This window comes from Lissotriton vulgaris, chromosome 3_1, assembly GCF_964263255.1.
Source record: "Lissotriton vulgaris chromosome 3_1, aLisVul1.2, whole genome shotgun sequence".
Lineage (NCBI taxonomy): Eukaryota > Metazoa > Chordata > Amphibia > Caudata > Salamandridae > Lissotriton > Lissotriton vulgaris.
In genome coordinates this window covers 818276538-818290275 of record NC_141689.1, presented here as the reverse complement: position 1 = coordinate 818290275, position 13738 = coordinate 818276538, and the positions used below count along the sequence as shown (strand labels likewise).

General features: G+C 47.2%; 2 protein-coding genes across 3 annotated transcripts in view; one reads left to right on the top strand and one right to left on the bottom strand.

Moving 5' to 3' along the window:
• Positions 1-13738, bottom strand: part of CDC42SE2 (CDC42 small effector 2) — a 362860-nt gene that overhangs the window by 111407 nt on the left and 237715 nt on the right. The gene's annotated exons all lie outside the window — the stretch shown is intronic.
• Positions 8119-9853, top strand: LOC147727073 (uncharacterized). Its single transcript, XM_086963045.1, has one exon. It carries the CDS (start codon positions 8119-8121, stop codon positions 9805-9807), a length of 1689 nt encoding a protein of 562 aa, XP_086819171.1. The 3' UTR covers positions 9808-9853.

Here is a 13738-nt window from a genome sequence, read left to right as displayed (position 1 = left end):
ACGCTGGTCGGAAGTTACTGTGTGTGTAAAGAACCTATCAGAGAGACGATAGACATCTCGTCAGTTGTGTTGACAATTACAAATAGACTGTGGACGTACAGTCGAGGGAAGTGACCGCTTGGTCGGAAGTAGTCATTTTTCGGTGTATGAATGGGACGCGTGCATGACCGCGAAGAGAGCTGAGAAAGGAGGGGTGCTGCTGCGAAGCGGAGACTAGTGACGTCAGAAAGTGCCGCGCTGGGATTGGCCGGCCGGTGAAAGACCGCGCTGCGATAGGCCAGCTAGCAAAGCCGCGCTAGGATTGGTGGATTGTCATCAGGAAGTAAACAAAGTATTCAAGCTGGAAATTTTGCGCATAATTATGAAGTGTTTTAAATGGTTAAGAGCGCTGTTTAAAAGAGAGAGGCGGAGATCTTATGAAGGGGAAGAAGCCCCGCCGGAGGGTACGCCGGCTTATTATATGGCGGCAAATGTTGGGCTGCACACAATTCTGTGGATTTCAGAGTGGAGTAAGATTACAGACGGAAATGAGGAACTGACGTTCCCAAAGTACGGGACGTTCAGATTAGAGGTGTTACACAGATTAAAAGCAATTATGACCGCAACGAGACCCTTGCCTAGACCGACCCAGTTTGAAGCCCTTAATGCGTGGATTAGGGCGGCGCATGAAAAGAACATGAACAGACGACAAGAAAGGGTGAAACGATCGGTAAGGGTAGTACAAGATGCAAAGTGGGATGCGGATGCTAAAAGATGGAGAGTGCATAACATAGAAGTAAATAAATTGTATCCAGTGTTAGAAATGCCCGGGAACAAAAGCCCCCTAGAAGAAGATGATGAGAGCGAGACAGAGGACAGCCTGATAAACAGATTATTGACAGACAGGCCACCCCCGTATAACAGAGCAGGGGGAGATGTCGAGAATGGTGAGAAAGGGGGGGGCAATGCAGGACAGCATGGGCCGCTTCCCAGTTCCGATTGGGATCCCGCTGCAAAGAAAGAACTGTCCCAGCCTAGCCAAGTGCAGCAGGTAGTCGGGAGGTTTGTGGTGCAAAGGGCGCCAGAAACGGAGTGTGCCACGTCCTACGCATTACCCGATGCACTACAGGTACCTGTTACCATAGGTCCTATAGTATCGATATATGACCCAGAGAGAGCTAGAGGGGAAGAACGGGTACGGAGGGACAGAGAAAGAGCAGAGATGGCAAGGAGGAACGATACGATTAACTCCCCAAGCCTGTTGCCGATACCAAAAGATTGGAGCACCCCAGTACACACAGCAGGAGATCCAGGGGGCCATAGATGGCCAGAAGATATGAGGGGATCAGGACGGAAATCCTTTCAGGAGCTAAACGAGTACATGAAGAAGTGGGATGAGGCAGTTGAGGCTCACAAGAGCATCATAGCTGCGGAAACTGGAAGAGAAAGTCAGGATAGCAGAGCCCGGACTCACTGCGGGGCTGAGGAGAGCAGCCCGGAGTGGGACGGGAGGGAGAACGAGAGTAGGGGAGTCACCCATTGGGCCCGGAGTGGAGGTAGATCAGGCCTAGAAAACGGGGGCCCAGAAAACGGGGGGGTGTCTCGCCCACAACATAACGAAGGAGACCGAAGGACTCGAGAGTATAGAGACAGCTTTAAGTGTATTCACTGTGTGCCCGGCAACAGAGAACAGAATGGGAGTTGCGAGAGGTCGCACCATAGTCCCTGTGATGACGGCCATGAGCGAAGTCCAGGGAATATGGGGAACCAGGAAGGATCGTATCAGATACTGAGTGATACTAGACCGAGAGAGAATGGAGACCGGAGAGAGGATAGCAGAGAGGCATGCTGCGAAAAGAGAGAAGAGAGAGAGAATGGGCAAAGTAAGATTGGGGGTAACAGGCCAGTATTCCATCACCTTCCAAGATCGGATGGCAGAGCATGGGACCTAGAAAGGTGGGAGCAAGGGAGAGCACTCCTTAACTCTCCCGAACCCAAACGTAATGCCCGGAGTTGGGATGGGAGAGAAACCTGTGAACCTCCCTCGAAAGAGATATTGCGAGCGGAGATAAAAGCCAAAAGACTCGATGTCTCCAGCTTAAGGTCAGATCTGGATGACATGGTAGATGGTACCCTGCCCTTGGAAAGAATGGAAATGTATGAGCAGGAGGAAATTCTGTTCATGGCAAAGGACGTAACTCGAAAGGCGAGAGCAATTCATGAGAAATTAGTGGAACTAGCAGGCAAATATATGGTGGACCTGTCAAGGACCAAAGCATTACAGGGTAACCACAGGCTACATTACACAGATCGAGACCTAGATGAGAGGAGAACCATCGGATTGAAGACGCACATAAGGGAACTGATTACTGGAATAAGGACATGGAGGGCACTAGATAAGTGGGAAGAGAGGTGGTCCAAGAAAGGGACCGTCAGGAGAAGCACACTTGGTATGACACCAGGAAGACAGCAGGGAGTAGAGGCATACCCTTTGAGGGAAGTTGCAAATGGGACCTACGTCCACGTCCCGTGGAGTAGGGGAGATTTAGCCGCTTTTACCACCTCCTTCCCTAAATTGCGGGAAAACCCAGTGGAGTGGTACAAGCAAGTTGAGAGATTCGTAAAAATCTCAAAGGTCCTATGGATAGATCTGAACACGCTGTTTGACATTGTAGTGCCCGGAGATTTGTGGACGGCATGCAAGGTTAGCGCTGAGTGGCCCATAACTGAGCCAGAGAGAGATGCTAAGACTAATGGGCCGTCTGAGATTGTAATGGCAAAATTCGAGAGAGTAATGACTTGGCTGAAAGATAAAGTGCCAATGCAAGACATAGATTGGGTCAAAATAGACCGAACAAGACAGGAACCCAAAGAGACAGTCCACGAATACTATGAGAGATTGCTGAAGGCGTTTAAACAGTATAGCGGTCTGGATGTAATGGATCCAAAGGACATAGGGCAATTTGTGTCCAAGTTCGTCTTGGGCCTGAGACCGGATATTAGTTTGATGATCCAGCAACACTTGATTTGTTGGCAAAATAAGCCCCTAGATGAAATACTGAGATATGCCAGGTATTGCTGTGATGAAATAGACTCCAAGGCTAAGAAACTAAAGGAGAAACTGATGGTGGTACAGATGCAGGCAGCAGGGAAGGGGGGACAGCAGCAACAGCAACCAGGAACAGGTACTGGGGGAAGGAAACAATATAGTCAGAATAAGGGCAATGAGGAGAACTCCACCTTTAGACCTAGGATAGATATAGCTGCCTTAAAGAAAACGACAAGGTGCCACCAGTGTAACGAGGTGGGGCATTGGAAACGCGAGTGTCCCTATAATGTTGAGATAGGAGAACAGGAGATAGAGGAGGAAGAGACCCAGAGTGCGCCTACAAGAGGGGTAACGCAGTACCAGGGAAAGGTGCTCAAAGGGGGGGGGCCTCCTCCCCGAGCCCAGTTCCCGCAGGCACCCAGGGTAGCGACTATGGGTAAGACATATAGGCAGATGCCCCTGTTTGTCGGGGGAGAGGAATGCTATTATGTAGACCCACTAACGGGACAGAGAGTGGAAAGAGATGACTGCACTCTCGGGGCAGCTTTAGAGGTGGACCAGAGGGGACCCTATGTTGAGGCCGAAGTGGCAGGGTTCCCCACGACATTTTTAGTGGACACAGGAGCCACTCGATCCACGATCAGATCAGCCGCTGTTCCAGGCCTGCCCATGTCTGGAGAGACCATACAAGTAGTGGGGGTCGCTAACAGGAGAATGACCAGCCCACTGACCGAGCCCGTGCAGGTGAAAATAGGGAGGTACAGTGATGAGCACCAGTTTGTGGTTTGCGATTCTAGTCCTGTATGTCTGCTAGGAAGAGACCTTTTGTGCAAACTAAATTGCACCATATACTGCACACCACAGGGAGTGGAGGTATTGACTAATGACGATGATGCTGACTTTAAAGTCGCAAATTCCAGAATATGTGTGGAGCTGTATCCCACTCTGACAGTAGATGAGCTCCCCTGGGATCTGAGAGAGACAGTGTCCCCAGAAGTGTGGGATTTCACTGGCGAAGAGATTGGGTTGGTGAAAGGAGTAGACCCAGTGAAAATTGTAGTGAAACCTCATGCTGAGTTTCCAAGAACACCTCAGTATAAATTGACTCCAGAAACGATTGCAGGCATAAAACCCGTGATTGAGTCCATGATTAAGCAGGGAATACTGAAGGAAATCGTGGGTAGTCCATGTAACTCCCCGATTATGGGTTTGCAGAAACCAAATGGGAAATTCCGGATAGTGCAGGACCTCAGAAAGATTAATAACATAGTCGTTTCATGTTGACCAGTGGTACCGAATCCATCAGTGATACTGTTTCAGATACCGTTCCAAGCAGAATGGTTCACTGTAATTGATCTTTGCCAGGCTTTCTTTTCGATCCCTTTGGACGAAGAGAGCCATTTTCTTTTCGCATTTAAGCTGGAAGGTCGCGTCCTAACATGGTGTTGTATTCCTCAGGGGTATACAGAGAGCCCATCGATCTTTAACCAGCTTCTGAAGAAAAATCTTGAAAGTCTAGTGCTGCCCCAGAGGTCAGTTCTGGTCCAGTACATAGACGACCTTCTTGTGGCGTCAGAAACAGAGGAAGCTTGCAGGGAAGACTCTATTGCGTTGTTAAATCACCTAGCTGAAAATGGGCATAAGGTGTCCCCGGGAAAATTGCAGTACTGCCTGACAGAGGTGCAGTACTTGGGACACAGAATTGAGAAAGGTAAACGAAAAGTGTCACCAGACAGGATAGAGGCCATCATGAAGATGAATGCGCCTAAAACACAGAGAGAAGTCAGGATGTTTCTAGGGATGGTGGGATATTGCCGACAGTGGATTGCAAACTTTTCACTGAAAGCAAAACCCTTGCAAAAACTGACGCACAAGGAGGTGAGTGATCCGGTACCATGGGACAAAGACTGTTTGATGGCGTTCCTACAGCTGAGAGAGGACTTGTGTCGTGCTCCGGCTCTGGGAATGCCAGATTACGATAAACCATTCTTGCTCTACTGTTGTGAGAGAGAGGGTTGCGCGCTGTCTGTGTTAGTCCAAATTCATGGGAATGCCCGTAGACCAGTCGCTTATTTCTCGGCTACTTTAGACCCAGTAGCCGCAGCGTTGCCCGGATGTCTCAAATCCGTTGCCGCAACAGGTGTCAGCATTGAGAGGTGTGAAAACATAGTCATGGGGCATCCGTTAGAGGTGCATGTGCCCCATTCTGTTGAATTATTGATGACCAGGACCAAAACACAGCATCTGACAAACAGCAGGCTCACGCGCTATGAGCAAGTTATTCTTGCTGCAGAGAACGTGACCCTCAGGAGATGCTCTGTTTTAAATCCTGCTACCTTGATGCCACTTCCAAACGATATTGAGGATGATGATGAATGTACAGACCATGACTGCCTCGATGTGACTGAACTATGCACCAAACCAAGACCCGACATCGTAGATGAGCCACTGACTGACCCAGACGAAATTTTCTTTGTCGATGGCTCATGTGTAAGAGACGAAGTTGGGCAGTTGAGAGCAGCTTACGCTGTTTGTACAATTACTGGAGTTGTGGAAGCTGGATGCCTGGAAGGAGTACACTCCGCTCAGGTGGCCGAGATTATTGCCCTGACGCGTGCTTGCCTGGCAAGCAATCAAATTCGAGTCACCATATACACTGACAGCCAATATGGTTACGGGGTAGTTCATGATTACGGGCAGTTGTGGTCTCAAAGAGGTTTCATGACCTCTTCAGGCTCTCCCATTCGCAATGGAGAGTTTGTGCGCCTGTTGTTAGAGGCGTTGCAATGTCCAGCAGGTATCGCGGTTGTGAAGTGCACCGCACATACCAGAAATATGGACTTCGTGTCACAAGGCAATAGATATGCCGACGAAGTCGCGCGGTATTGCGCGGAAACAGGGTACTCTTTCACAGAGGTGGAAGTGGGTGGAATAAATGTAAGGACTGAATTAGCCATGATATTAGAAACTGTTGATACTTGGGACGAATTGAAAGACATGCAAGAAAATGCTCCTGATTGTGAAAAAGAAACATGGCAAAAAGCAGGATGCGTGGTGGGTGAGGCCCATTTCTGGGTCTCAGCAGATGGCAGAGCAGTGTTGCCCAATGAGATGGTGAGCCCAATGGCCAGACACATACATGGTCCTGTCCACTTAGGAAGAGATGCTATGCTGAGAGTGTTTAGACAGACCTGGTACAACCCTAAGTTCAGAGTAGCAGCTGAAGCAGTGTGCCAGCGTTGTGTGACGTGTCAGCAGTTGAATGTAGGGAAAAAGACACCAGTTGCACTGAGCCACATAGGGAGGTCAGGAGGTCCATTCAATCGAATGCAGATAGATTTTATTGAAATGCCAAGGTGCAACCGCCTCCGCTATGTCCTGGTGGTTGTTTGCGTATTCTCCAGATGGGTTGAGGCATACCCTACACGTAGGTGCGACACCCTCACAGTAGCCAAGTTACTGCTTAGGGAGCTTATCCCGCGCTTCGGGGTGCCGGCCTCTTTGGAATCAGATAGGGGAACGCATTTCAACAGCGAGCTTGTGAAGATGATTTGTGCGGCTCTGAATATAGATCAAAAATTACATTGCAGTTACCGACCAGAAGCCTCAGGAATTGTGGAGCAGATCAATGGCACCATCAAGGCCAGAATCGCAAAAGTGTGTTCATCAACATCCTTGAGTTGGCCTGACGCTTTGCCATTGGTCCTTATGAGCCTCCGTAGTACCCCAGACAGAAGAACGGGGCTGTCACCACATGAGGTGTTAATGGGGAGAGCAATGAGGTTGCCATCTGTCCCAACTACTGCACTGTTAAATATCACAGATGATATGATCCTGGACTATTGTAAGGGGCTGTCTGACGCCATTCATTCTGTGTCCCTTCAGGTGCAGGCTGCCGAGGTTCCATCGTGCCAGGACCCGTGTCATGACCTGTTGCCTGGGGACTGGGTCCTGGTGAAAAAACACGTGAGAAGAAGCTGCCTGGATGTTCGTTGGCGTGGGCCTTTCCAGATCATCCTGATCACGAACACGGCTGTGAAGGTGGGAGGCCTGCCCAATTGGATCCACGCGTCACATACGCGGAGGGTTCCAGCACCTCTGGAAGAAACAGCTCCTCTCTCGGATAGACGTCTAGCTGCGGACCGAGAAGCCATAGAGGGGGCTAGCCAAGCTGTAGAGGTGCCAGTGGAAGCAGGGAACGAGTCTGACCAAGCTGAGGACGGTCAGTACAGCAGCGAAACAGACGACGCTACTGAAGGAGAAAGTAGCTGGGAGTACGAGTCAGACACTGACAGGTCTGACAGAGAGCGTGAACAAACCAGAAGAAGAAGGAGTAGAAGGGTACGTGGAGAAGCTGATTGGCCGCAAAGAAGGAGCTCAAGCCTGAGGTCAACTCCGGAGAGAACCCTTCCTCCGATATCAGAAGACTCAGACCCGGAAGAAGGTGCTCAGGGCGCTGAAGCACCGGACTTGAGGAGGTCAAGAAGAGTGCGTGTGCCTAACAGAAGATACTCCACCCCTGAGTGGACATATCTGGCGACAAATGTCTTCGAAACCGGAGACAGGGAGGATCCGAGCGGTGGTAGTGTCCAGTTCTGAGCCCATCGTCACAGTGGAAATAAGACTGTTAGTACCCGGAGTCGAACAAGAAGGGTCACTGACATTCATGCTCCCCCGTCCTCCCCGCCTCAGCAAGTTAAAGCACATGTTTCTCACAGAATTGCAATTCCCCGATTTTGGTACAAAAATAACAGCCCATGAAGAGCACAATCTTCGTTTGGAAATATTGAACTTTGCTGTCGAAGCTGCAGGCGACCGCCTGATAGTTGATGCTTAAAAGACTTTGTAAATAAGCGTGAAGAAAAGAAGATTACCTAGCGCCCAGGAAGCAGAGAATCTTAGGGACTTTCCCTGAGTTGATGGAGAAGGGCTAGGGTTGTCTATATTGAACTGTTAAAGGACTTTTGCGAAGAAGGTTGTCAGCTTCCAGTTGTGTGGTTCTAAGAGCAAGAAGAGTAAAAGAGACTGTAAAGGAACGAAAAGAAAAGAACTTTGTGCTGGGTTACAAGAGAGCCATACTGTCTGACGAAATGGAAGCCGGCACCCAGAACCGCAGAGCTAAATGTATAATAGGCACACTAATAGTAGGAGTGATAATATTAATAGCTTTAGTGGTAACTGTTTCCTATGTAGAGGGACGTGATGAGGAGGCAAAGGTAACCGATGTGAAATCTGTAGAGACGCTTACCCCCACCGTTGCTGGGGAGAAAAGGGAAAACACTCGAGAAAAAGCGTTATTAGCTGCAGAAGCCCGCAGGTTACATGTAGATGAGTCCCAAGGTGACTTTAGGTCAAATGCTTATGCTAAACTTCTATATGAATACGTGGATGCCATGGAGGTTAAGGACTGCTATGTTTGCATGCAGTTGCCGGCATCTGTAGATGAAGGCATTCGATATCATCACCTCCCGCTGACATATGGCATTACATGTAGCTTGTTGCTTAGTATATTTTATGGGAGAGATAGTTTTGAATACTATTTCTCCAATTATGATGCAGTGTTACCAGAAGTCCCAAATTATAAACAAATGAATAAATGGGACTACTGGAAAAGTGAAGACAGGTTGGCAAAGTTTTTCATTCCTTGGATTACCTTAGATTCTTCACATGCCCGTAGAAATAATCTGACATGCAAGGTGTCAGAAGTCGAGAAGAAGTTCATAGGGCAGGTGGATGATCGAAATAGGAGACAAAAGATTTTGAAAAAATCAGGACAATGGAAAACAGATTGGACCGAAGAAGAGAAGGCACACAAGAGAAAGGGTAGTAGTGGTCCGATAGCTTTGGATAAAACGCAGAGAGGAAAGTTATGTCTTCACAGAGCCAAAACGTATTATGAAAATGTATACGTGGGAGAAGTTAGCTGTGAACATGCTTTCAATTTAGAGTACTATACCAAGGACTTCCTGAAGGGAATGCAAGTGATTCCAAATGTATATTTTGTATGTGGAAGAAATGCCTACGTGAGGCTACCTGACAATTGGTATGGCTCATGTTACTTGGCAATTATCTTTCCCAAAATATATCATGCCCAAGACTTAGAGATCATCGAGGGCAAGACATCATCGAGAGGAAGGAGAGATGTAGAAGATGTAGAAATGGTTGGAGATGTCTTTGGAGCTGTGTTCCCTATTTTGGGATTAATCCTTAATGATGTAAAAATTAGACGACTAGCAACAGTCGTAGACAGGTTGTCTGCCAGCACTGCCCAGTCCTTAATGCTGGTAGAAGGAGAGATGCAATCGATAAGGGCTATGGTTCTCCAGAACCGTCTTGCATTAGACGTCCTATTAGCAAAAGAGGGCGGAGTCTGTAAGGCTTTGAAGGTCCAAGAATGTTGTACTTACATTCCAGACAATTCAAAGCCCCTTGAGAAAGTTATTAGGAACATAACTAATATTCACGAGGAGATCAAAGACCTGAGTAGAGAAAATGTCTGGGAAAGGGTGGGCCATGGAATGAGTGAAGCTGGAAGTTGGCTCACCACCTTAGGCAAAAGCTTTGTGTGGTCTATCCTAAAACCTATCATCATAATATTGATCTGTGGGATTGTGTTATGGGGATTGGTGAGGGTATTCAAATGGTACCGAGCAAGAAGGTCAGAGAGAGCCCAGAGAGAACAGCTGCAGAGATTGGCTGCCATACAAGATAGTCAGTACAGGAGTCTGAGGGCTCTGGAGACGCAGAAACGAGTTATGCTAGCAATCACTGCAGTTTAAATGTTAATGATGACCCCGAGAGGTCATCAAAGGGGGGAACTGAGAGAGCGCAAACTGACCTAAATGTAGAAATACACCACACTTACACGTTGTAAGCACAAGTCATGAAGAGAAATGCCATGAGTGCTGATAGTACCTACATCTATATTCTGAAATGTGTAGTTAATGTAGAGATTTAAGTAGAAGTGGAACTAATGCAGAAATGTGTGAAACTATATGATTTTATTAGACGTGATTGTTCCTGAATCCATGTCGTGTAGCTGCTAAAATGTAAGATGGCATACGGTTAAACGTAGAACGTGGTAGGCCTCAGGGCCAGAGCTAGAAGGGAGGGGGAAGGTGGTTCATTTCACGACATGGATTGCACTAATGTTTTAGTAATAACGTTAATAGGCCATGATTTATAGATGTGTTTACCGAATAATAGAATAGGAGTACTAACATGCTATTAATTAAAGAAGAAGTTGAATGTTATAATCATTATGAGAAATGCTGTAGGCCTGAAGTGTTTAAACAGTGATTGATACATACTGGTTTGGGCCGAGGAATGTTGCAAACTTAGTTGGAAGTCTATGAGAATTGGGGTATTGGCTGCCGATGTCTGTCTGCAAGAGAAAAGGGGGGATCCAATTATAATTGAATGAATAGAAGTTTGTTCTAGAGACGGACCAGACATGGAGGAGGGTTCCGGAATGTTTTAAGGGGTATCAGCGGGCCGGAGAAGAGTCTGAGAAGCAAGGTCAACTCTAACCACGAAGCCTCATCATGGAAAAAGCCAGAAGCTACACCACGTGAGGGGCGTCTCACGAGGGGCGTCCCAAATGTTGTTATGTTTTTGCATTAGGGACAGCACCCCTGGGTGGAGTTAGAGCAGATGCCTGAGGACCCTTTAGAGAGCGGATGGGTAGGCAGAGAGGGGTCATAACTGGAGAACTATAGGTTTTCACCAAGAGCTTGAGGGTGGGTGACTTCCCTTGGGGGTCATTCACTGCTGACACCTTTTGATAGGTTGAGACCTGGTTAAGTAGGGATACCATCTAGAGCAGGGTAGGGACAGCCTAACCTGTATTTTCCCTCCGGCTGTAAATGACTGAGAGATCACAATACGTGTCTATGCTAATAGCCCTTTTATTTTTAGAATTGGTTCTTGTAGTTTCCGTTGCTCGTCTGAGGGCTTTCAGAGAGCACATGTATGTAGTTGGGCCTGTTTATCTTGTGAATCTCATTCTGAGATGCCTGTATCTTCAACTTATATTGACTTTATAATAAATCTTTGAAAGCTAGAAGTTGTTTGTGATCCTTTGGGCGGAGTCCTTTATTGGGTGAACTAACTTGGTAAGAGATGCACTTTCTTCCCTCAATGACAGGCAATAAAGGTTCAGTCGACCAGACCGGGGTTTTAGATCAATAGTGATAAGGTATCGATCAAAATCTCGCCCTTCCAAATGTTAGGAACTCAACAAATGCAATTTCCTATGTGCTGCATTCTGCAAATCGCATCAACTGTCCATGATTATATGCCAAATGTTAGTATTGACAAACGCTAATTCTTCGACCGAACCTGTTTATATGTACCCCCATCAACTACGAAAATGAACTCTGTTATGTAAAAAGCGGCGACTGTGGAAAATTAGAAAAATTGATGTACATAAGCGGCGTTCATTTCCCTTTTCCCACTTCCCTCCCTGTAAGCACCATGAATACCGTAAAATATTGACCGCATCACTCCGCCAGTAAAAGCCCGTACCCATATGTACATGACAGCCATTCTAGGCACCCTGGCCTTTTTCCCGCTCATTAGAGTCACCGGCTTCCCTTCTGCGCGTATTTGAACCCCCCCCCTCTCTCACATGCATAGACCACGTAACCCTCTCCCTCTGCGCGACCCTGCCCTGAAAGGCAACCCTCCTGCTTGACCCACGCAAACCCCCCATTTCCTCTTGAAGAGGCATCCTTCACCTCAGCTGACATAGCCCTCCCCAGCTGCACCTGACTGCCCCCGCTCTCTCATGTACGGGTCATAAGATCTCTCTCTCTCTGTGCGACTCTGTCCCTGTGCACACCCTGGTTCCCCCCCCTCCCCTTCTCCCTCACACGGGCAAGTCATAAACCTTCTTCTTCTGCAAAGACCCTGTCCTTGGGAGTCACGGCCACGCCTGACCAACACCTCCCTTCCTTTCGTGAATAACCCCTCTGTTAGTAAACCCTCCCTCCGCGATTGACTGTCCACACATGTCTGAGGTCATCCCCTAAGCCAGGAGATACTGTTTACTGCCCCTTATTGTATGGAGTCACTCCTCTTCAAAGGACCCACTATTGATCCTGGCCACCCCACCCCCTGGGCTACGATCAGGCGCACACATCCTAAAAATTGGCGGAACACTCAGCTGCGTGATTACCCTCCCCTCTTATCAGCAGGTCAAGGGTCCCTATTGTGAACATATGTGGGGTAGGATCGACACGAGGATTATGGGGATGTCTTTTCCTTGTTTCACAATGTCGTGATTGTAATGCTAAGTGTTTTGTAAGGTATAAAAGATGATGTCTCAGCTCACTTGTTAGAGCACCTCCCGAAAGACACTGCGTTTCGTGTCCGAAATGACAGGCTCTCCTCATGAGTAATAAATCCTGTTCTTGTGACTCCTGCTTCCAGCGCCCGTCTCTTTATTTGGTAACTATTCAGAATGGGAACTAAGAGGCGACTTGCGCCAGCCATCCGGGCATCGATAGTAATATGGGCTCCTGTTCCAAACCACGCCTGAAATCTAGGGGCAGAAGGAGGGAGCAGACCTGCACTGGTTTTCGGTATTCTGTTCCATTCTCTTAGCCAACCTGCCCTCAAATAAGGAAGACTAGAGATAGAGGTTCTACATAAAATGCAATACCGACACAAACATACTGAACTTACAACCGAAAAAACAATATTGTCAGTGAAAAAACAGAAGGGCTATCATTCACAAAACTGACAACACATGCAAAAAAAGCCTCTCATCAGTGCCTCAAATGGCAAAACAGATGAGCAGACACTTAGAACTCCCCTCTTTTAAAAGCAGTGCACCCCTGCAGAGAAGTGCAATTCAAATGAAAGAAGTGTAGATATTCAGTACCTGACAGTATTTCTCATGAATCACTGAATGGCATCCCTTTCTAAACTGAAAGTATGTTTGAATTATTTGTTCAATGTCTGTATTTCTGCTTTCAGTTTTCTATTTAGTGCATTGACATCCGGAATGGCTTAGCTGGTTGAATACAGGGTCAACTCTTTCTCTATTTTCTTAAAAAGCTTTCACTTATCCTGGAGCTTCAATTCTTTTTTTCTAGGTATTACCCTTATAAGATAAAAACCTGGATAAAAACATACACAGAACTAATGTTTCTGGAGTCTATTAATCCCATTTTGGAGTTGATTCACAAACACAGTAGATATCCAGATTGTATTGCAGAGTAGCTGCAGCAATTAGCGCCCCATTCCCTATGAAGAAGCATGCTGCTCCACAAGTTCTTTTACTCTATTTATAAAGTTTTGTATGTTGCAATCCTGACCCAGGCGGGTATCACAGTGCTTTACAATTAGAGTAGGTAGGCTACAATAGTGAGATTAGAACATTTGTTACATATATGTGCAAGGTGTGAACATGACCCTGGCGGGTATCAGAGAGCGTCACATTTAGGGTTGGACGGACACAGTAGTGGGAGAAGAACATTCGATACATATATGAGCATAGCAAGCTAACGCTGGGATTCCCAGGTGTACAACAATGTAGTAGTTAATCAAGGCATCAGATTAGAGGGCAGTAAGAAAGCAGAGAAGCCATGACCTTTACGGCAGAAACGTGTTCATTTGGATTTTTTTCACTTCTTTCAAAAAGGAAGCGTCGGATGAGATTCGACAGACTTCCGGAGGAAGAGTTACAAATCTTCATGGCAATCA

Bases quoted from the DNA above. Each gene is read 5' to 3' on its own strand.
- LOC147727073 (XM_086963045.1), top strand. From the start codon at position 8,119: ATGGAAGCCGGCACCCAGAACCGCAGAGCTAAATGTATAATAGGCACA.